General features: G+C 41.9%; 2 protein-coding genes across 40 annotated transcripts in view; both read left to right on the top strand.

The window, feature by feature from the left end:
- The window catches only part of PDLIM5 (PDZ and LIM domain 5), a 216,586-nt gene extending 207,826 nt beyond the window's left edge, over positions 1-8,760 (top strand). For all 27 annotated transcript variants that reach the window (XM_021101756.2, XM_084973434.1, XM_084973426.1 and 24 more), the window contains 2 exons: positions 3,238-3,353; positions 5,239-8,760. In XM_021101756.2, coding sequence (XP_020957415.2) covers positions 3,238-3,353; positions 5,239-5,328 — 206 coding nt within the window. In that variant the 3' untranslated portion in view covers positions 5,329-8,760. The remainder of the gene's footprint in view (positions 1-3,237; positions 3,354-5,238) is intronic.
- Positions 8,761-17,245: 8,485 nt separating this feature from the next.
- Positions 17,246-22,739, top strand: part of BMPR1B (bone morphogenetic protein receptor type 1B) — a 500,524-nt gene continuing 495,030 nt past the window's right edge. For 12 of the 13 annotated variants that reach the window (XM_084970829.1, XM_084970831.1, XM_084970830.1 and 9 more), the window contains exons 1-2: positions 17,246-17,399; positions 17,526-17,633. In XM_084970829.1, coding sequence (XP_084826955.1) covers positions 17,560-17,633 — 74 coding nt within the window. In that variant the 5' untranslated portion in view covers positions 17,246-17,399; positions 17,526-17,559. Of the gene's footprint in view, positions 17,400-17,525; positions 17,665-22,739 lie in introns of all 13 variants that reach the window. The other variant, XM_084970842.1, reaches the window with a different exon arrangement.

Here is a 22,739-nt window from a genome sequence, read left to right as displayed (position 1 = left end):
AACGGCCTTGATAGCAGGTTGGAAATCCTTTGTTACTTTTACTGAGTGGGAGAGTGATTGTGGCCTGGATTGCTCCTTTGGCAAAATTGTTTTTTTAAAAAGCAGGCTCTAAGGACCAGTTTACCGCATTTGTCCTGTTACCTCAACTCTGAGCACTTCCTTTTACTTCCCAGAGGCTGTACGTGAACTGTCGTAACACTTACTCCCTTGAGAGGACTTCCACGCATGTGTTTCTAAAAAGAAAATGCTTTTCCATTATTACGTCTTCATTCAGGACCACTGCATTGCCACTGTGGGCTTTTATTATTGTTCTTCCTTGAAATTCAAAAGGTGGGGCAGGAAGAAGGGAATATTCCACAGCAGTCCAATTGAAGAAGCAGTCACTTACTTTCTTTGTTTTTTTTTTTCCATTTTTTTTATTACTCAAATGAATGTATCACATCTGTAGTTGTGTAATGATCATAACAATCTGATTTCACAGGATTTCCATCCCACAGCCCAAGCACATCCCCCCACCCCCCCAAACTGTCTCCTCCGGAGACCATAAGTTTTTCATTGTCTGTGAGTCAGTATCTGTTCTGCAAAAAAGTTCAGTCTCTCCTTTTTTCAGATTCCACATGTCAGTGAAAGCATTGGATGTTGGTGTCTGATTGTATGGCTGACTTCACTTAGCATGATAGTTTCTAGGTCCATCCATGTTGCAAAAAATGCTGGTATTTCGTTCTTTTTAATGGCTGAGTAATATTCCATTGTGTATATGTACCACATCTTCTGGATCCACTCCTCTGTCGATGGACATTTAGGTTGTTTCCATGTCTTGGCTATTGTAAATAGTGCTGCAATGAACACTGGACTACATGTGTCTTTGCGAGTCGTGGTTTTCTCTGGATAGATGCCCAGGAGTGGGATTGCTGGATCAAATGGTAGTTCTGTGTTTAGTTTTCTGAGGAATCTCCATACTGCTTTCCACAGAGTCACTTTCTTTTATTTTATTTATTTTTAAGTAGTTATTTCCCCAATACAATATTTTTTTCTGCTGTACAGCAGGGTGACCCAGTTACACATACATGTATACATTCACACATGATCATGCTCCAACATAAGTGACTAGACATAGTTCCCAGTGCCACACAGCAGGATATCATTGCTAATCCATTCCAAAGGCAATAGTCTGCATCTGTTAACCCCAAGCTCCCCGATCACCCCATCCCCTCCCCCCTCCCCCTTGGCAACCACAAGTCTATTCTGCAAGTCCATGATTTTCTTCTCTGTGGAAAAGTTCATGTGTGCCTTATATTAGATTCCAGATACAAGTGATATCATGTGGTATTTGTCTTTCTCTTTTTTTTTTTTTTTTTGTCTTTTTGCCATTTCTTGGGCCGCTCCTGCGGCATATGGAGGTTCCCAGGCTAGGGGTCTAATCGGAGCTGTAGCCACTGGCCTACGCCAGAGCCACAGCAACGCAGGATCCGAGCTGCGTCTGCAACCTACACCACAGCTCACGGCAATGCCGGATCATTAACCCACTGAGCAAGAGCAGGGACCGAACCCGCAACCTCATGGTTCCTAGTCGGATTCGTTAACCACTGCGCCACGACGGGAACTCCCTTTCTCTTTCTAATTTGAGGCTAGTTAGCGTGACTTGACTCTTCTTTGCCCAATCAGTTTAGTAAGTGCTACCAGTTCTGCCCCCAGTGCATATTGAATTCAGTCATTTCTCCCACCTCACCTGTCACCATTAAATCCGGTTCACTCTCACCCTTTGCCTGGACATTATAACTGCCAGCTAAAATGGTTTATCTTCTCTCCCCCAACCCAGCAGATGGCCATGCTGTGATTTATTTAATGGGAATCCGAGTGCACCTGACCCCCTTATGGCTTCCACTAGAGTAAAACTCTGCTCCTCACTAGGGCTGGCTTTGCCGACCTTGGCTCCTCCACCTGACTTTCCAGCCATATCCAACCCTTTTGGTTGTTTCTGAACCTGCCAAGATCTTTCCTGCCTCAAGGCTTTGTACTTGCTGTTTCTTCTGACTGGAATGTTCTTCCCCAGCTTTTCTGTGGTGATTCCTCCCCCTCCCCCCCCTTTTTTTTTCAAGTCTCAGCACAACTCTTACCTGTTCGCGGAGACCTTTCCTAACCTCTCTCTATAAAGTAGTGTTGTACACCTCCCCCAGTTCTTCTGTATCACATGGCTCTTCTCTTTCCTGTTATGGTCCTTATCACAATCTGGGGTTATTTATTATCATTTGCTTTAAAAATACAATAAATGATGACATCCTGCTCCCAATGAGAGCATCAGCCCCATGAGGCAAACAGCCAGACTGCCCCTGACCGGTGCCAAGAACAGTGCCTGGCGCACAGTACGACTCTGTGGGTATGTGTTGAGCACACGGCGTTAGGGAGGATTGAAGATGGCTGGAAAGGTGGCTCCCGTTGCAGGTGACAGCCTCCTTCTGCTCCAGCGCAGGTGGGATTGGAAATGCCAGAGGCCAGAGTGAACCTTGATAAATAGGCAGAGGGAGAGTAGCTGCATAAAAGAAAATTAAAATGCCATTAGGTTAGTTCTAATTTAGCATTGATATATAAACATTTTGTCAAAACTGCTGTTTTCATAAGGGAGATATTAATATGATTCTAATCTGTATCAAGTAAGAGGTGTTGTCTGGCTTGGGATTTTTCAGCATGAAGTCATAAAATGGAAAGGAAAATATGGCAGAAGTAGTGACAGCAGATATTGTTGTGATACGGTCCAGCTAGATAGTCAGTCATAAGCACTTATTTATGAAGGCTTCCTGTGGGGTGTTTTTCCCTCCTAAACAAGTCAGATGTGCTATGAAATTTGCTAATAATAGGTATTTCTTCTTGATTTATGTTTATTAGTCTTTTGGCTGCTAGTTATTGGAAGTTCTCTTATATTTTATTGAAACAGTCATGTCTATTGATAACTTATCAGAGAAGAGCGTCTTCAGATGTATGTGGGTATTTAAATAGTTGTGGACAGACATGAGAAGTATTCTATGGACAAATATAATAAAGAATGTTAGATGACTAAATTATGTTTACCAAGGGTAATCTGAAATATACCTCAAGCCAAATAGTACGCTATTTGAACATTTCCAAGTTACTAGTAACTTTATCTTCATCGTCTCATTTCATTCCAGTTTTGTTGCTGTTTTCTAAAAACTGTCATTCTAATATTTAAATTTTGTCTACCCCCACCCCTGCTCCATACAGATTATTATGCCCTCTTTGGTACTATATGCCATGGATGTGAATTTCCCATAGAGGCTGGCGACATGTTCCTGGAAGCTCTGGGCTATACCTGGCATGACACTTGCTTTGTATGCTCAGTAAGTAAATTCTTATTTCTAAATTAAAGAAGCACAGCATGGCCCGTTCTAGCCTAAGCACTAGATGGAAATAACAGTTTTTATATCTTTCAGTCCTTCAAACCTTAAAATATTTTTACAGTGATTTTGAAAGTTGTTTATTAAAGTTTTTGATACTCTTTGAAATTACTTGGTACAGTATAAGATGCTTACCCATTTAGAAAAAAATCCTATTTTATACATTTTTGTTTATAAGGAGAAGCTATGTATTTCTTAAAACAGTAAGAGTCTTTTACTTTTTTAAAAACTGTTTTATTGTATTTTTAGTAATTTTTGGAAACATAAGTACTTCTTAAAATAGAAGTAAACTGTTATAAAAATCTATTATTGACTTAACACTACGAGTAAATAATATGTTGATCCATTTCCTTCCTTAGCAATAGCTTGTGAATATTCCTTTTTTTGAGACTAATAAACATGTATTATGTATGTACCGCTTTCATTGGATATTTCAATATTATTTGGTTTTAGTTTTTTCTTCTTTATTGAAGTATAGTTGGTTTTAAATATTGGGTTTTCAGATGTACAGCAAATTGATTCAGGTATGTATATATTACATATAAAATATACACATGCATATATACATGTATATATAGGTTAATTATAAGATATTGAACATAGTTCCCTGCACCATGTAGGAGGTCCTTGTTGTTTATCAATTTTATGTTGTTTTTTTGGTTTTGTTTTGCTTTTTAGGGTCGCACCTGCAGCTTGTGGAAGTTCCCAGGCTAGGGGTCGAATTAGAGCTACAGCTGCTGGCCTACACCACGGCCACAGTAACGCCAGATCCGAACCACATCACATCTGCAACGTACACCACAGCTCACGGCAACGCTGGATCTTTAACCCACTGAGCGAGGCCAGGGATCGAACCCACATCCTCATGGATCCTAGTCAGGTTTGTTTCCGCCGAGCCACGATAGGAACTCCTATCAATTTTATGGTTTTATTTTTAACGATGAGGGTAGATATAGAGATTCACATTAACCTAAGATATATATTTTTGAAATTTAAAAGCGAATATTTAATAAAGGTATTCTATTTCGATAGTTGCTTTTTAACTAGATTTAATATTTTTTAATAGTTTTCAGTACCGATAGTTTTAAAAAGTCTGGTTAATTGAAGTCAAATAATTTCCCCAAACATTACCATCGAGCCCTGTCTTCTTTATCTCATCCATCTCTTAGACTTCATAAAACCTATCAAAAGCAACAACTTTTGAGATGTGCCTCCTCTTATTCTCTGGTACATCTGCTCAGGAGCATTAAAATTAACAAAGACAGTGGGAAAGATAAAAAGACATAAATGTGAACAGTTAACTGATGATATAAGGATCCAGCAGTCAGATGTTAACCAGTGTTTTTATTATACGAAACAAAGAACTGAATTAAAAAGAACCCTCAGGTATTCTGTGCCTGTGTATTTGGGGGCTTGGGAATGTGTGGCAAAGCAATTGAGTTGGGTTTTTTGTTTTGTTTTTGTTTTTCCTGAATGCTTGGTTCTCTGCAACAGGAGGCAGATTTAAAGCATTGATTAGAATTTGAGAAGAGATGTTATATTTAATGTGCCTTCTTTATGTGTTAAGTTTTTCCCTAGGGCCAAGTGTTCATTCCCAATAAAGAAAAATAGAGATCAGTGAATTTAAATAAATTAGAATGCATTCCAGGAAAAAGTCATTCTTCTTTGCTTTTGAAAGATTACATGAAATGTAATTGTAATCGTGAAATATCAGGGGGTCTAACACAACCAACGAAAGCGCTTTGTCGTATCAACCATGAAATAATTATTTCCCTTTTCTTAGGCATGCCTGATAATTAAATTCTCTTAAATAATGCTTCTATTTTAGGTATGTTGTGAAAGTTTGGAAGGTCAGACCTTTTTCTCCAAAAAGGACAAGCCACTTTGCAAGAAACATGCTCATTCTGTGAATTTTTGAGAGTCTGCAATTCAGGAGAAGAGAAGACATTTGAAGACAAAGAGGAGAATTAAAATTACCAATTAATTTTTAGATTTAATATTTATATGGAGTTTTGAAAAATAATAGTAGCCCTGAAGGGATAAATTCCAAGCTTTGAAAACCAAGTCTATGAGGAAATATTTGGCTTCATAAAGCAAAGAGACAGTTTGGCATTTATTATTACTTCTTTCCTGTATTTTCTGCCCATAAAATAACTTCTATAAAAACCAATTTCCTGGTTGACTATTAAATTCATCTTAGAATAAATTAGCGAAGAATTAAATTTTAGAATAAAAACCTTCAATCTCTATGCTGAAATAATGATACTCTCTTTCCTTAGGTAGTTACGAGTACATCTATACAAGGCAATGAACATACCTTACACTTAATAAATGAAACATTGTGTTTCTTAAAAAATTAGTGCTTATCTTTAAAACAGTAAATAGGAGTTTAAACAGAGAATTTTATCAGAGTAGGTGTCCGGTTCTTTTTGAAACTGTACTTATTTTTTGTCTTTACAGTTGGTCATTCCAATAGGAAAGGCCATTGAGATTTTGATCGAAATGGGTCATGCCCACAAGAGATGTTATATTTTTCTCTGATCCTCCCACCCCCAAAAGCCACCATAGAGGTTATCATTTTCAAATGTTTGCCTTCTATTAAAATCAACTGTTTCTGTTCATTGTGTATGTTTGATCACCTATATTAGTAAAACTTTCTATTTTTCCTCTCTGCCATGCTGAGGTAAAGAACTAGTTGAGTAACTTTGGTCTCTGACCCTGTTCCCTCTCTCTTTAAAGAGAATAAATAGAAAAGAATGTGGTCAAGAATTATGGTAAACCAGAGGGCTGGATCAAAAAATTTTTTAAATTCTCCCCTTTCGGACAATGAATCACTTAGGTTAGTTTCAGAGTGTTACTTACCACTGGCTGATGAAGGTTTGAAAGTTCTCTTTGCAGAATAGTTTTTTTCTTCAGTTCTACATTAGAAAAATGAAAGATTGGCTTGGGGATGTGATAGATTTTTTTTTTTTCTTTTGGTAATTCTTTCTCAGTAATAAATGAAACACTTCCAAATGTAATCACAAAGTTTGGAAAGCTGTTATTCGCAAAGGTTTGGTAGTATAGAGGGAAATGTGATTCATTCCTGAGACTGGCCTGTTCTTTGTTTTCTTCATTTTAGAGAAAAATGACATAGATACCACATGAAGACAGAGAACCAATTGCAGTACAATTGTGGATCCTTTTGACATTTGCCCAGTGCGAAAAGAGATGATGGTGTTGAAGAGTTTTTTGTCGTTGTTTTCAGTAGGGACAAAAGCCCATGACCGCACTAAGTTGTAACTGAACTTTGGGGAATGGTGCTTTTCCAGTTGAGACTGAGCCCCAAGCTCTGCCTGTCTCACCTGTCACTTACACCTTCACTTCCATTGTGCACATGTTTGTTAGAAGAGGGGGTGATTAGGCTGCAGTATTTGTTTAACCTCCCTAAGAACTTTGCAAGGTATCTGTCCTGAAAGCTGCTAATTTATGGTCTAGCAGATTTATATTATATGCAGATAATAATTAACTGGGGATAAAAGCAAGACAAGGGTGACACAGAGTAGGCAACTAAATGCTCCAATAGCAACCCCAAACTACCTCCTCAGCCTGCATTTTGTAGGGGAGAAGGAAGTTTTTGTCGTTCTCTTTTTTCAAACCTGGAACTGAATTGTGTATGATTTCCCGCTGCTGCTGAAGCCACCTATAGAGGACATGCTGGCCAATGTGCCCTGTCATGTATCTGTACACAACATAAAATAAGTTGGTGGTTTTGTTTTGGTGTGGTAGAGATTTTTGTTGTGCAGTTTTGCCTTTATAGATTATATGCCAAGATAGTATTTGATAAGTCAGTGGCATCTGAATGGCATTTGGGTATTTCCTTCAAAGAATTTTATTTGACCTGAATTTCTTAGAAAGTTATGTTAGGGATTTCGTTTTTTTTTTTGTTTTTTTTTTTTAGCCCCCCCACCCCCACCCCCGGCATATGGACGTTCCCAGGCTAGGGGTCGAATTGGAGCTACAGCTGCCAGCCTACACCATAGCCACAGCAACTCAGGATCTGAGCTGCATCTGTGACTATACCACAGCTCAGAGCAATGCTGGATCCTTAACCCACTGAGCAAGGCCAGGGATTGCACCGCATCCTCATAGATACTAGTTGGGTTCGTTGCTTCTGAGCCACCACCGAAACTCCCAAGATTTCATTCTTATTACACTTTTCTTTCTGCATATTATTCATAGAGCATAATGTTGCATTTCTCTAAATTTTATCCCTGGAAGGAAAACATCGCTTCCTAACTTATCCTTCTGTCTTTGTGCTTTGTCCTTATCTTCTGTGGCAAAGCCTTCTCTTTGTTCCTAAGATAGTTAATCTTGTGAAATAAATATTGATGATCACCCAGAAGGATCTCTGTATCTTACAGTGGGGATGTCCTATTTAATACACCAGCATTAATCCTTTAATAACTGGCATAGCACTTTATTCTTCTGGTGAGCTACCTGAATATTTATTTTTCTGATTATAAATATTCCATGTCAGTAGCATTTTTGTAATTATTACCTCTTTATTGTAGAGCAGTACTTTTTATCTCTCTGGATGTATATTTTGGATGCTGTGCATATAATACAGATTAAAATCACTGTTCCTGATGCCAAGACATCCCCTGCTCGTGTTTCCCAGTTTTCAAATGTTAGTGAAAGTTCAGATGTACAACAGTTCATTTCTCCAAGGACCAACCGTTGCTCTCAGAAGTAGCTGCCCAAAAATAACGCCCTCTGCTTATGCTCGTAGCATTATTTCCTGTGGATACAGGTTACATTTAGAGTCTCAACTAAAACCTGATCATTTGGTCACAGTATGAAGACAAGGAGAAATAAAAGTGTAAAGTCTTCAACATGTTGGTGCAGCTTTATATTTAAAAATGATCTACAACAAAAAGGTATTTGGGATACCAGTTTCAAGGACCACTTTTACTGAAAGTAATTCCTCTTCCCTGTTCCAGTGTGAATGTGGTGGTGTACTAATATTTCTGTGATATTTGGGTTTAGTCACCCCTATTGAAAGGAGAGGCCTTTCAGACATAAGGGAAGGGAACATACCCTGAATAATTTTACACGAATTTAATGTGGCTTCAGTTTGTTACCTCTTCACCCCCTCCATATTTTAAGGTATTGGATTTGGATTTTCAGTGTATCATTTGCCTTATGTATTAATCCCTATCCTATGTTTCTTTACATTTTTCCGTTTGCATATGTCTGTTCTGTTTTGCTTGTGGATATGTCTTCTAATTAAAAACCACATGAGAAATATAGTCAGTATGGTAATACCCTAAGTGCACATATTCAATAAATAAATGGCTGCAGTGATACAGACAAGCTCTCCTGGTTTTTCTTTTTGGGTGGCATGTGGTTTCCGTTAAGTCATCACGGGAGAAAAAGTCATGTTTGCAGGATAGGCTGCGATGTCATCATGCTCAGGAGAATTCCCCCCCCCCTTTTTTTTTTTTTTTGCTCTTTAGGCCATACCTGCTGCATATGGAGATTCCCAGGCTAGGGGTCTAATCCAAGCTACAGCTGCTGCCTACGCCACAGCCGCAGCAATGCCAGATCTGAGCCACATCTGCAACCTACACCCCAGTTTACGGCAACACTGGATCCCTAACTCGCTGAGTGAGGGAGGCCAGGGATCGAACCCGCAACCTCACGGTTCCTGGTCAGATTTGTTTCTGCTGTGCCATGAGGGGGACTCCCTCAGGAGAATTCCTCTTTTATGGTATTTGCCTATCCACATGTCTCGGGAACAAAGTATGTGAAAATACCATCACAGTTATTCTATCTTAATCCATATTTATGCTCTGCATGTAGCATGTACACAATACATGTTTGTGAATAGATAAATCAGCTCTGTTGTCTTTCTTTTAAAAACTATTCCTTGCTGAAATTATTTATTGGAATAAGCTGTCGTATCAAGCATGACATTGTGTATCAATATGGAAACCACATCAGTCCTGAGTTCCATTTTCACGTTTGTCATTGGCCAGGGTGTGCTACTTCCTTCTTCACTCATCCTGATCTCATCATTTAACTCCTGTAACTAGGTAGGCTCACCTATTCCTTGTTGATTGGTTTGAGTAAGGTTCTTTCCCCCCCGCTGTATAAAATTGAGAATGTTTCTGTCGCAGGCTGTGTATTGGAAATGAAAGACAAATTCAAGTCTGTTTGCTCACAGTATATTAAACTCCAGAAGCCAAGGGCATCAAGTCTGCATCTGACGTTTTAATAGCTGCTGTTTGGTTTCTATCAATCGCGTCATTGCACATTAAAATGCACCGACAAAATAAGAGATCTGTCATTTCTTCGTTAAGAAACAGTAATCCAGTACAAGATTTATAGGCTTAAGACTCAACAGTGTGTGTTCACATGAAATCCCCATTCAGTGCTCAAACCAGAACAAGCTTCCCTGTCGTTCCGTGTGTTCTGGTCAAAATGTCCCCAATCTCAGATTATCAAAGGTTTTCTTACAGAACGACATATAAAATCCTTTTTGCCAGCAAAAGCTTAATTTAGGTTGGCGTTTTCCCCTTGTGAGTCCTCTCAGACAAGATCTTGGTTATATCAGAAACACATAGGACCTGGCGTATTATTAGCAGGCCTGGTGTTAATTAGGGAGAATTACCAGAAATAGTTCGCTTCGTGGGAATTTATGACAGAATCCCACTTGACTGATGGCAGAATAGGAGTTGCTGAGAGAGAGCAGCTCCCACTCATAACCACTAATTAATAAGGTGCCAAAATTCCGCAGAGGAGGTTTCATCCCGAGGGTGGGAGCCTCACAGGGAAAATGGCTCCCTTGCAGTGTTTAAAATTTTAAAGAGGAAAGGGGCAAGGACCACGTGACTACCCAACAGAAATCTCAGACTGATCCGGGCTTGTGTTGTATTTATGAATGAGAGTATTTAACTCGGGAGGCACCAAGTCCCAACGTCGGTGAAAGAAGCCCTTTCCCTCCAAAAATCAGAAGGAGCCAGTATGTTTATCGCATCGAGGAGCTATGCGGGCGTATTTTTAATGTGGCAGGTGTCTGATTCACTCAACTGTTCATTGTACGAAGAAGAGAATTGAGAACCAGCTCTTCGTGGTATTGTGTTACTGATCGTTGACTCTGAAGTCCATGATTTAGAAGCTGGCTGAGCCGGTGGCAAGATTGCATCAACGATTAGTGCAAAAGGTGTGGCGTCCACACCTTGAACACAGAATTGGGGAAAAGCGAGGTGTGTTTCGTGATTGGCACTGATGGCGGCGCGCTGGGGGAGTCCTATGAATTGAAAGTTGGCCAAGAAGGAAATTTTTGTCCTGGGTCTGTAACCACATTCATCATATACAATAAAGCTTGGAGCCCGTTGCTTAGGGTAAAAGAAGAAAACATTTCCATGTGAGAAAAGCACTGCTCACTGACCTCAGGGAGAAAAATAAAACAATTTAGAATTCAGAGTATAACTTGTCAGTTTCTCTTCACTTCCCAAGGAAAATGACTTCTGTGCCAGCTCCGGGAATGGGTTGACATGGTCTCCAATATATCCATGTTTCAAAGGACAACGTTCCTATTGAATAACTGGTTCCCCAAATCATTTTTCATCTTGTTCTCAATTGTCACATTTACTCTCCAGGTTTGTTTTTATTATTTTCTTTTTCTATACGTTTTTCTTTTGCTTGCAAAGCACACAGCGCCGGTGCTATTCTAAGCACTTACTCAAAAATGGCATCGTTTGTTTATTTAAGGTGTTTTAGTAGACTGTGGTGTCTTTAGAGGTGTCTTTTGATTTTTTTTCCCTAGTGTGTCATTGAGACGCCAGATTGTCCCCTTGGTGATTAGGAAAGTAAGCTGAACTCCAGTGACTTCTACTAATATTAATTTTTGCATACATGAAAGTCTTTGCTTAGGTGACCTCATATTGATGTCATCTCACCCTGGAACCTTTCTCTGTCCTCTTTGCTTGAACATTTTGACAATCCCAAGCCTCCTCCATTAAACGAAATGAAGAGCAGGAGAATCTATGGAGCTTTGCCATGAACTTTGAAATAGAAGTTAATTCTGGCTTTATCAATTGCATTTATTCTGCTCTGTTAAATTGTGATGCTACTGCTTAATGATTTTTCTGATAATAGTATAAATGCTTCAAATAAAAATGAACTTCAAGATGAGAGGCACTGAAGTGAACCCGGTACTTATACCTGAAAAGATACGAATCAATGGTATGAATCTATTAAGAGTTTTCGGATGCCTGAATCAGGGAGTTCCTCATGATCTTTAAAAATATATCCACATAATATAGGTGTTCAGAGTATAGATTACAGCTTGGGGGTGTGTGTGGTGGATCAGACTGGGTCCCATCAGGAGACAGATGTTTCACAGTAAGGTAACAAAAGTTAAATGTGAAGAATTATTAAGCTATGATAGGAAAGTACCTCTGCAAATATAAAGAGAACTCTGAAGGGTAACCAAGGGCTGAGAGAGAGGACCCAAGGAAGAAAGGGAGAACCTTAGAAGGAGGCCTCCCTAGGAGTCCTCTGGTGGCTCAGCCGGTTACGGATCCTGCGTTGTCACTGCTGTGAGGCGGGTTTGATCCTTGGCTTGGGAACCTCCACATGCCATGGGCATAAATAAATAAGTAACCTTAAATATTAAACATTTAACAAACAAAAAAAGATGATGCCCCCTTCTCACAGCTAGAGGTCAGACCTGTTGAAGAAAGTGTGGTTACGGCCCACAGTGACAGAGAAATTCTCTGGACCTCAGTTGTCCAGACCTAGGAAACAGCCCTCGGAACAGGTGGGGTGAGTGGGTGTGCAAAAGGAGTTGGGGTACTGCTGTGGGCACAAGGTGGAATCCATAGTGTCCATGTCAAGAGGGCTGTGGCAAGGGGGTCACCCAGGCCAGCGATGCAAGGTCACTGAGGGACTGTGCACTCCGGATGCACAGCTGGGGCAGGGCTCCACCAGATGTTCCCCACACTTGCGCCGAGTGGACCATGCAACTGGAGCAAAAATGCAGCACCTGAAACCAGGATGAGAAGCCCTTACTTCTGCATATTCCTTCAGCTCCTTGGCTGACAGCTGACCAAGGGTGACCCTGCGCTCACCGCAGAGGAGAGACGCTTGAAGAGTCTGGTGCTCTATCACAGAGCAGGCACTGAAGGGTGAATCTGGAACCAAAAATCAATGAATTGATAATGGACAGTCTGGGTCCACAATACAAACCTTATATTCTCAACTAAATTGAAACCTCCATCACCTAGAACATCAATGCATATTCTTGGTAAATCGAAAACTTGCACAAGAAATTCTTCTAGGAGTTCCCGTCGTGGCGCAGTGGTTAACGAATCCGACTAGGAACCATGAGGTTGCGGGTTCGGTCCCTGCCCTTGCTCAGTGGGTTAAGGATCCGGCGTTGCCGTGAGCTGTGGTGTAGGTTGCAGACGCGGCTCGGATCCCGCGTTGCTGTGGCTCTGGCGTAGGCCGGTGGCTGCAGCTCTGATTGGACCCCTAGCCTGGGAACCTCCATATGCCGCGGGAGCGGCCCAAGAAATAGCAACAACAACAACAACAAAAAGACAAAAAAAGACAAAAAAAAAAAAAACAAAAAAACAAAAAGAAATTCTTCTAACTTGTAGAGTTACAATGGAACTGTAGGCAATATCTTGCAATACCCTATAGTGGAAGAGAATGTAAAAAATATATATATGTGTGTGTGACTGAATCATTTTGCTGTATACCTGAAGCTAGCACAACACTGTAAATCAACTATATTCAAATAAAAATTTTAAAAAAGAAATTCTGACTTATTGTCAAAATTCTCTGATAATTAGTATACCTTTAATATGCAAAATTAATGTAGCACTTGTTTTTTTCCAGGTCTACCCTCTAAACACGCAGTAAAATTGAACAGTTGTGAATATTTAGGAGACTTAGTTGGATGTATCCCAAAATATAACCAAAAGTTTTTTTAATGAGTTTATTTTACTCTAATGCTGTCCGATAGTTAAAATGAGTATGACATTCTTTTTTTTTTTTTTTGTCTTTTTTTGTTGTTGTTGTTGTTGTTATTGTTGCTATTTCTTGCGCCGCTCCCGCGGCATATGGAGGTTCCCAGGCTAGGGGTCAAATCGGAGCTGTAGCCACCGGCCTATGCCAGAGCCACAGCAACGCGGGATCCGAGCCGTGTCTGCAACCTACACCACAGCTCACGGCAACGCCGGATCCTTAACCCACTGAGCAAGGGCAGGGACCGAACCCGCAACCTCATGGTTCCTAGTCGGATTCGTTAACCACTGTGCCATGACGGGAACTCCGAGTATGACATTCTTAATTGAAAGTTTGTGTTAGGTAATTGGAATTTCAGTTAACAGAAGTTTTTCTGTAGACATCTAAATCTCTATCAAATAGAAAAAAAATGGATTATTTTCATGTCAGTAATAGAAAGCAAAGAGATTAATAATTCCACTTTTGCAATAAACCATGAAGGATCACGCCCAGTAGATCTATAATAGTGATGCATTGCTGTATAGCAGAAATTGGCACAACACTGTCAACCAACTATACTTTAATAAATTCAACTAAAAAATAATGAGTCTTTGTTGTATAGGCATCATAATTTGGCATCTTATGCCATTTTTTTACGCTAGGGTACCCTGATACACTGTAAAGTTCTAATAATTGGAGAAACTCTGAGATCAAGTATTTTTAACCCACATGTTACAGATGAGAAATGATTCTCTAACAACATGGTCATTAACTAGCAAATCTGAGACTTAGGCTGTTGAAAAGATTAGGGAGAAAATTTGCTATTGAATCCACATTCCCTTAGAGTCCCTCTTAGAAAGAAGCGAGAATTCCCGTATATTCAGCTGGTAAAAGAAGCTTTAGGAATCACCTAATTTTGATAGAACATGCAAATTTTGAAAGCCATATCCATCTGACTTGTACAGTTGCCTGCCACACGGATGTCAGTATTTGGGAGTTTGCAACTGGACCATCTGTTCTTCAAGGGGATTTGTGATGTGGGAGCCCCCTTGGCAATGCACCATTTGCTGTCTTTGTATTGCTTCGTTCCAAAGAAGCACAGGAATAATGGAGAGTAAGTTAAGTTAGTTCAAAGTGGAGATCATACTCAATGTGATACCAAACAAATGGGACGCCTGTAGAAAATTCAATTTCCATGACTCCCACACTCAGAGGTCAATAATAACCCATTTGTAACATGTTGGAAAACAGGTCTGGCTGGTTGACCCCCAGTTCATTGTTACCTCTGCGGTGGAACGAAGTGAGTTTCCAGGTTGTGAGTGAAGAGTGGAAGGTGGGAAAGGTGAGAGCTCAGTGAGAAATGGCATATACCTCCAATTACGCTGACAAGGTTGCCTAAGATTCTTTTACTCAAGTGAAATAAAATCCCTCTGCTATTTAGTAATGGCAGGCACCACTGCTAAGTCCACTGAAGCATAGCTGAAAAATCCAGCTGCCCTCACATCTGTTTTGCATGACCTTTCAATCATCAGCAAATACTTCTGCCACTAGGAATGGAAGTGTGGGTAGGATATGGCCATGTGACTCTCTAAGCTATCACTATGGAAAACATATTGAAACAAAATTCACGCATGCCATGTACTGTGCCCAGAAATTAGAGACTTGTCTGGGTGGTGTTAAGGTTTTGACCTATCAAGAGTGCTCACACCTGCTTCTTACATTCAAGTTGTTAATCCTTTGTTCACAAAATGGGACATATTAGGAAATATGCGAATGGACTTCTCTGGCTTAAGTCTTAAGTGTTTAGGCTCTTAAACTGGTTCAAACTAAAATAACGTTGATGAAATAATATCTTTTAGACTTCTAATAACTGCATTCATTAGACGGCAGAAACCTGTGTGATTTGACTTTACTCTCAGCTTATTTGAGAGCCCTGACTTGGTCACCGTGCTTGCTTGAATTCCAGGTTGTAGCAAAAGATTCTGAAAGGAAAAAAGATGGGAGAAAAATCACTAAAGAATCTTGTGAAAGGATTGTAATAAAGGTCACTCTCACACTAATAAATTTCATGCTCACACTCATCTGATGCGGAGCCAAAGGAACAGGTTCAAGAACACACTTCAGTTCATCCCAAGACCAGCTTTAGCTGTTGTCTGGGTCGAGCGGTTTTCCGGATCACAGCAGTTGGGTGTGAATATTGGAGTCAAGGGTTTAAGAGGAGGAACTTTGCTTAGGAGGAATACAGACACTGGCATTTGAGAAGCCTATCTGAGTTGAGTCTTGACTACACTCAGGTTGAACTTGTTTTAGGGTTGCCCCAGGCAAGCTAATAATATGGATCACCTCCAAAGCGATGGTGTGGCTTTTCTTGTTTTTTATTGAACATTTATGTAGAGGGAAGGCTGAGTGCTTTTTTGGGGGGGGGTGGAGTAGGTGGAGGACCCCTGAAAGCAGAGATCAACTCCTAAAATACCATAATCAACTAAGCTTTGCCCCATGGTTGCCCATCCCCCCAGCAAAGCCAGGGGAGAGGGAAGGGCGGGGGGAGGGGGACAGCAGATGCCGGGCCAGCAGGTGTTGCTGTAAATCTCCCTTCGGAGTCTCCCTTTCTGACTCCATACTGCTTATTAAGGTATCCTATTCAACCCTATGCCATTCTCTCCCCAAGGATCGCCCTAGTATATTTTCTCCAACTCACAATGTTTCCAGGGATGTCTCGAACTTCTCAAGTTTAGGCACCTTGTGCAACTGACCGGCAGACCAGCTTCTTTAACTGGTTTCCTCCATTAGGAACCTTCTGACCCTGGAAAAACTACAGGATTTGGTTGAGTTGTGCTTTTTTTCACTAATGTGTCTCTTCACCACTTTGAAGGAAAATTTTCCAATGTCTTGGAGAATGGCTGAGACACCCATGAGACAGTACATGTGAACATAACTTGAGCTACAAAAAAACCTTACTGTCTCCTTTTTCTAGGAGACAGTAAGGGATTTTATTCAAAAAAGCAAATTCAAATTGTTAGTCCAGAGTTCCGGTCATGGCTCAGTGGTTAATGAATCTGAATAGGAATCATGAGGTTACAGGTTCGATCCCTGGCCTTGTTCAGTGGGTTAAGAATCTGGTGTTGCGGTGAACTGTGCTGTGGCTCAGATCTGGCATTGCTGTAGGCTGGTGGCTACAGCTCCAGTTAGACCCCTAGCCTGGGAACCTCCATAATGCCAGAGGTGTGGCCCTAGAAAAGCAAAAAAAGAAAAAAAAAAAAAAAGACAAATTGTTAGTCCTTTGTTCAGAAAAATGAGACCTATTTTGTTATATGTGAATGGACTGCTCTAACATAAATCTTGGAAAATGCCATCAACTGAGATTCACAGTGCACATTTAAACTGAGTGATCTTGCTATGAAATATAAAAGTAATTGTTTTAACTATGTACTTCTTAAACATATTTGACCATGAACTCCCTTATTTTTTAAAAATCTACATATTCTACATAACATAATTTGGGAAATACTGGATCATCTTTTTTCTCTTATTAGGGTGATGCCCTGAGTCATGTCTGTCTTCACATTTTAAACCAACGGTTCTCAGACTTTGCTGTGTGTTAGAATCTTCTGGAGGCCTTAACTAGATTTTTGAGCCTCATCCCGAGAGTTTCTGATTTAGTAGGTCTGGATGGAGCCTGTGCAAAGCTACACCAAGGTCCCAGGTGAAGCTGATACTGCTGGTCTGAAGACCACTTTGGAGGGAGCATCTGTTCTGCATAGATCAACCTGTGCTTCTCACTTTAATATGCAAATGACCTGAGGTTCTTGCTAAAAGGCTCCCTGGGCCCACCTTCAGAGATTCTGATTCGTCAGCACGGGGGTCTACACATTTGCGTTTCGGCGCCCTCTCTGCTGCTGCTGCTGCTGGTCTCCCCAGGCAAGAGGTTTCTCGCTTAAATGTCCCGAAAGAAGAGGGTGAAAGGCCTTTGGAGACTCTAGGTAGAAATTGGTATGTTTTTTCTTTCTCTATTGTCTCAAATATGAGACTCCTGCTACAATTTCTGAAAATGAGCTACATAGGGAAATTAGTCCTTCTCTGGGAATTCTGCAAGTTCCCTTCTTTTTTTCTTTCCAGGATTTGTACAGCACTCACGGAGAACAGAGCAGTTATGACAGCTCCTGTAGAGACCCGGCTGTTGCTGAGCTGGAGCGCTGCATGCCCCACGGATGTGCAGCCTGGCAAGTAAGACAGAAGGTCAACTGACCCTTAAGTGGTAGGGCTTTGCCCCATCATTTCATATCTGGAGGGTTAATTTTCCAGACCTTGAAGATAAACTTCATGGGGAGGTTGGGGGGTTGCGATGCGGCCCTAAGTTGTAAACCAGCACTGCACGGAACCCGGAGGAAGGGATTTGGGTGTTCGGCCCAGTTGATCACTTATTGTTTCTCTGATCCTGGAAATGGCCTGGATCCAATCCTGACCAGCCCACCCTTCTCGATGACCATTAACTAGTTCAGTGGCTTCTACATTCGGATTGTTTCCGTGACTTTTTCAGAGTCTCTTCAGACACCAACACATCAAACAGGGGTGAGCATTGAGCACGTTGATTTCTTAGTTTCATCAAAAGACACTTCTAATTTGCAAAACCCCCAAGAAGCTCTGGATTCCTCAGCTTCTCAGGAACACTCTTTTTTAAGTCGCTTAACCAGACGGCAGCCTGCATTTCTTCTAGTGGCCATTGAGCCACCTGTGGGGCTGGTGGATTTGTTCTGATTGGTACATATTCATTCACATGCTGTGCCATGCCTTTGACTTCTGAGAAACACATGCTTTGGTTTTGAATCACAATCCATGTCTTCAATGCTTTTCCTACCTAACTAACAAGCAGGGTGTGTTTGGGTTCCTTCTCCTCCCCCCCACCCCCGCCTCTTTTCAAACTATTGAGAACGCCTGGTCTTGAGAGGGGGAGGGGAGAGCCAAGGTCCCCTGCAGCCGCTCAGGGAGGTCTGGGAGTTGCTCTGTTTGCTTAGCTGCGCTGTGCAAACCAACTGCAGGTTTAACACGTAGGCGCTGTTGGAAGATACGACACAACGGAGAGCTCCGAGGAGGGCACCTAGGACAGCCACCGGCAGCCCTGCCCAAGGCCCCTCGGCACAGCTGCTCAGGGAGCTGTGAAGCTGGAGTGTGTTGCCATGGCTTAGACCTAAACAAACCGCTGTCTATTCTAGTATGTAGATTATGTCTTTCGAGGACAGCCCTGCTGGCTCATTTGGCGTCCATCCGTGGGACACACGGGTTTCCGTCACTCCTCCCCCGTCTCCCATTCTCAAGCTGCAGTGCGTTACATGATATAGTGCCTTGTCACGGAGCAGCAGATGCTGCGGTGTTGGAATCGGCCTGTCCCTCCAGCTTTTCCCCTGCTATCCTGGAACCTCTGTCCTTGGGGACCTGGCTGTGGGACCACCTTGCAGGCGTTAATACTTTTCCCATTAAACCTGCTTGGACAGACGCCAAGGTGGATGCTGTTCTCAGTGGAGTAATGGAGATTCCAGGATACCTTTAGGCTCGTTTGGAGGCAGGCGCACCGTGTTTCCCCACTCTTCAACCGGGGTCATCCTTGTAATTTCCCGTTCTCTCACTCCCTCCTTCTCTGCCACCCGCCGGGAAATGACTCCTTGTGGTTTATTCCAATACAATGATATTTGGCCTGATTTTGTTAGTTCCCTCCATCTCAAAGGACTTGGAAACCACTTTAAGAACCAGAAGTTCTCCTAGGAAACAGCAAAATAACATTACTTGTAACTCCATGCAACGTGGTAGGGACTAGCAGGTACATACACATTTTCTTATCAATATAAAGTGTAACAGCTTATAAAAAACAGCTAACATCCATTGGAATAGCTTCTTACACGTGTGTGCACACACTTTCCTTGTATTAGTAACGACAGTGGGATTGCATCGTGATGTTCCTGGCAACTAAGAGAAAGGTACTGTGTGGTCTGAATAGTTAGATTTAAAAAATGCAAACAAATGTCCTAAGGAAGTCTCTCGGCCCTGGATTCTTGACAGAATTGGTGTTGATCCTTGGGCCGCTTTGTTATCTAAGGTCGCTCTTGCACGTGTTTTCAATCTTGGAAAGGGTAGGAAAAAGCATTTGTATAAAGCCGTGTTTATATCAGCTTTTTCTGAGAGCAAAATATTCACTCTCCTGGAAAACACTTCTGCAAGGGAGTTGCAAGCACATGGTCCCCAGATGTGGGTGCCCCTCCTCCGCCCTTGGACACACGCGTTGCTGGAACCAACGTGTTGGAGCACCCAGTGTTTCTCAAGCGTCATCTTATTCCCTGGGGATGGAGCGCAGGTGTCTGCCCTCTGCAGGCTTCCATCTCCATCACAAGAGGCACATGAACAAGGTAGCGATTGAGTGTATTGATCATTGGATGGTAAGTGAAGCCAAACAAAGAAGGGGGAGGGAAAAGCAGTGTAGGTGTGGGTGAACCAGACAGGAAGGGAGGGAGGGAGCCACGTGGGTATTTGGAAGAAGGTTGTTCCAGGCAAAGGAAACATGTTGGCATGTTGCGAGAACAGCAAAGAGCCAGTGTGGCTGGGAGTGAATGTGGGGGAGAGAGGGGATTGGGGAGGGGGAGGAGGAAAGCTCCAGAAGGGGAACTTGGGCTTGTATTTTAAGGGTAAAAAGTTCACAAGTCCTAAAGGATGGCAGGAGGGCACGTTGTTCTCTCTGTCCCTCTCCCCCCTCCCTCCTCCCCCTCCCTCCTTTTCGGAGGCAGATCCCTGGCAACCCATGGACCACATTCCAATGTCTGAATGAGTGAAGGCCTGAGTGTGTCTGTCCCGTCACTAACCACCTTTGACTTTTACTGAGATTTGCTCACAGGGCAGGGCTTCCTGAACACTCTATTTTTGGCTTGTAAGAGAAATTATGTAGTTCTCATCTTGATGACATTTCACAAGTCTGGACTCCGTCTAATTTCCGTAATACAAAATTTTAGTAGTCTCCAGTTTGCCTTTGCTTTCTGTTTCTGGGCGTGGAAGAAGGCTTGTTCTCTTAGGGCTGCCACACAATGAGGCGAGCCTTCAGCCACCCCCTGTTCAAAGAGAGGCTCTAAGGTTTCGCCTAGAATGCTTCAGGCCCAGCAGGAGTGGGAAGGGGTGAGATGAGATGCTAAATGGATTGAAGGCCCAGGAAGTTAAATAGATGCACCCGCATCCACAGGTGAAGGGAAAGACCTCTCCCTTTCTCCTACAACCCGTCCAAAGAGGTGTGGGGCGCTCCCACTGAGCCACACCAGGTTAAGGACCCGATGTTGTCTTCTGAGATGGGGAGTTTGATTGCTGGTCTGACTCTGTGTTAAGGATCTGGTGTTGCCCCAAGCCACGACATAGTTAGCAGATGTGGCTTGGAGCTGGTGTTGCTGTGGCTGGGGTGTAGGTCGGCAGCTGCAGCTCCGATTCAACCCTTAGCCTGGGAACTTTGATATGCTGCAGGTGTGGTCGTAAGAGGAGAAGAAGAAACGCGTATGGAACTTCAGTTAAAAATTAAAAGTAGAAGACTCATTTTTTCAGTGATGACTTCTCTGTTTCTAACCACTGTTCGAGAGACCTACAAAGCTTTGGGGACATTGCGTTGTGATCTCGACTCCAAACATTTTTGTCCAGGAAAAGTAACAGGTTTAAAAGTTTAAAAAAAAAAAAGAGTTCCCCCAAATCACGCACGTGTGCTTGTTAAGAGGAAGATTGGGACTGAAAAGCCTTTGTCTTGGTGTGGGACTTGGGGGTGGTGGTGGAGGCTATGAGTGGGCGGAGTGGGCGAAGTGTCCTCGTTGGCGGCCCTCCGCCTTTTTCTCTGCTCGTCTTGAGTTCTTGTCCAGCTGGACGACACACACCTTGTTCTTTAAACTGCTTTCTGGCCACACAACCAAGTTTGCAAATCTTTACAGATGGTTCCCTCGAAACACACAAGGTTTACTCAACAATGCTCATAACAGCATTTGTTCCTTGTGGAATCTGGGTACGCTGTGTGCTTTTGCCAATTTGATGGCTCGTTGTATGAGCTTCAGAAGGTGATGGGCCATTGACAATTGATGTGGTTACTTATCCTTTCACCAATGGAGAAACGGCCATTGGTGTGTGTTTTTTTTTGTTTGTTTGTTTTTTTCACCATTACCACCCTCCTTGGCCAATCAGTCATCAGGATGATTCCTGCAAACAGTCTCTGTAATTCAGTTTCCAGATCACCACCTCTAAGTGACATCATGGGAACTTAGTGCAAATAAATCTCCAGAGAAACCTGTGCTGGACAGATATTGAAATGGATTGCCGCAGGAGAGCACTACTTATCTCCTTAAAGAGCAGGGTTGATCACTAAAGCAAGGCTTTGACAAAAAACACTCCTGGGGCTTCCACGTACCTCGGTGTAGCCCAAGCATTTCACCATCAAGTCTGGACATAGCCCAGAGGAAAATTAGAGCAGAATCTTATTAGCAGCTCAGAACTAGGAGTGCAGGAGGAAGCAGCTATGACAATTTATTCTCGTTATTATTGATTCTATTGTTATTTAACCAGCAAGATAGAAGAGGTTCCTAATTATGGCTATTGAAATTGGTCCCTGTTGGTATTGAAAAAGCAACTATTAAAAAGCTGATCTCTCTTCCAAATCTCTGAATTATCCTTAGTGGAAGTTTTGTATCACTGCAGGGGGAGTGTATGGTTTTTGTTTTTGATTTCGTTTTAATGGGCTGTTGCTTAGGACTAATGAAAAACTTGAAACCTACACAACATCTGGGCATGTTTTCAAATCATTTCAGTCCTAGGTTGCGAGTTGAAAATGGGAGTGGATTATTGGCAACATACCCTTTTAAATCTAGAATGAGACACATCATCAACACGTAAATTTTTTTTTTTTTTTTTTTTTTTTTTTTTTTTTTTTTTTTTTTTTTGATGGCCAAAACAAGCATGTAAGGAGAATAAGGCAGATACGTCAATTCAGACCTAGCTGGTCTGAAAGGGCTGCGTAAAGGAGTGAAATACACGTCACGCCTTAACATTTCTAGGGAACTAGAAGGGCAGGTGGAGAATAGTCTCAGGCCATCAAGATGGGTCCAAAGATGCTTCCCGCCTGCAAAGAACAGGGAAAAGGTGTGTGGGAAGGGGACGATTTAACCCAGAAGATAAGACTTACTGACTTTGATTGTAATGGGGAAACTGAGATTCAGAAGAGTTTAAGTATTTTTGCACGAGGTAGCAAATGACAGAATCAAAACTTATATTGTGGCCTTTCTTCAAAGTCCGTGCTCTGTGCGCTCATTTATAAGGCATAAGGGTAGGACT

Source organism: Sus scrofa, chromosome 8 (genome assembly GCF_054392235.1).
Source record: "Sus scrofa isolate SSC_HxYL_T2T_F1_AM1 chromosome 8, Sscrofa_HxYL_maternal_Yorkshire_Landrace_v2.0, whole genome shotgun sequence".
NCBI classification, from domain to species: Eukaryota; Metazoa; Chordata; class Mammalia; order Artiodactyla; family Suidae; genus Sus; species Sus scrofa.
Note: the sequence above shows the minus strand (reverse complement) of the source record. Positions and strands in the feature narration are given on the sequence as shown.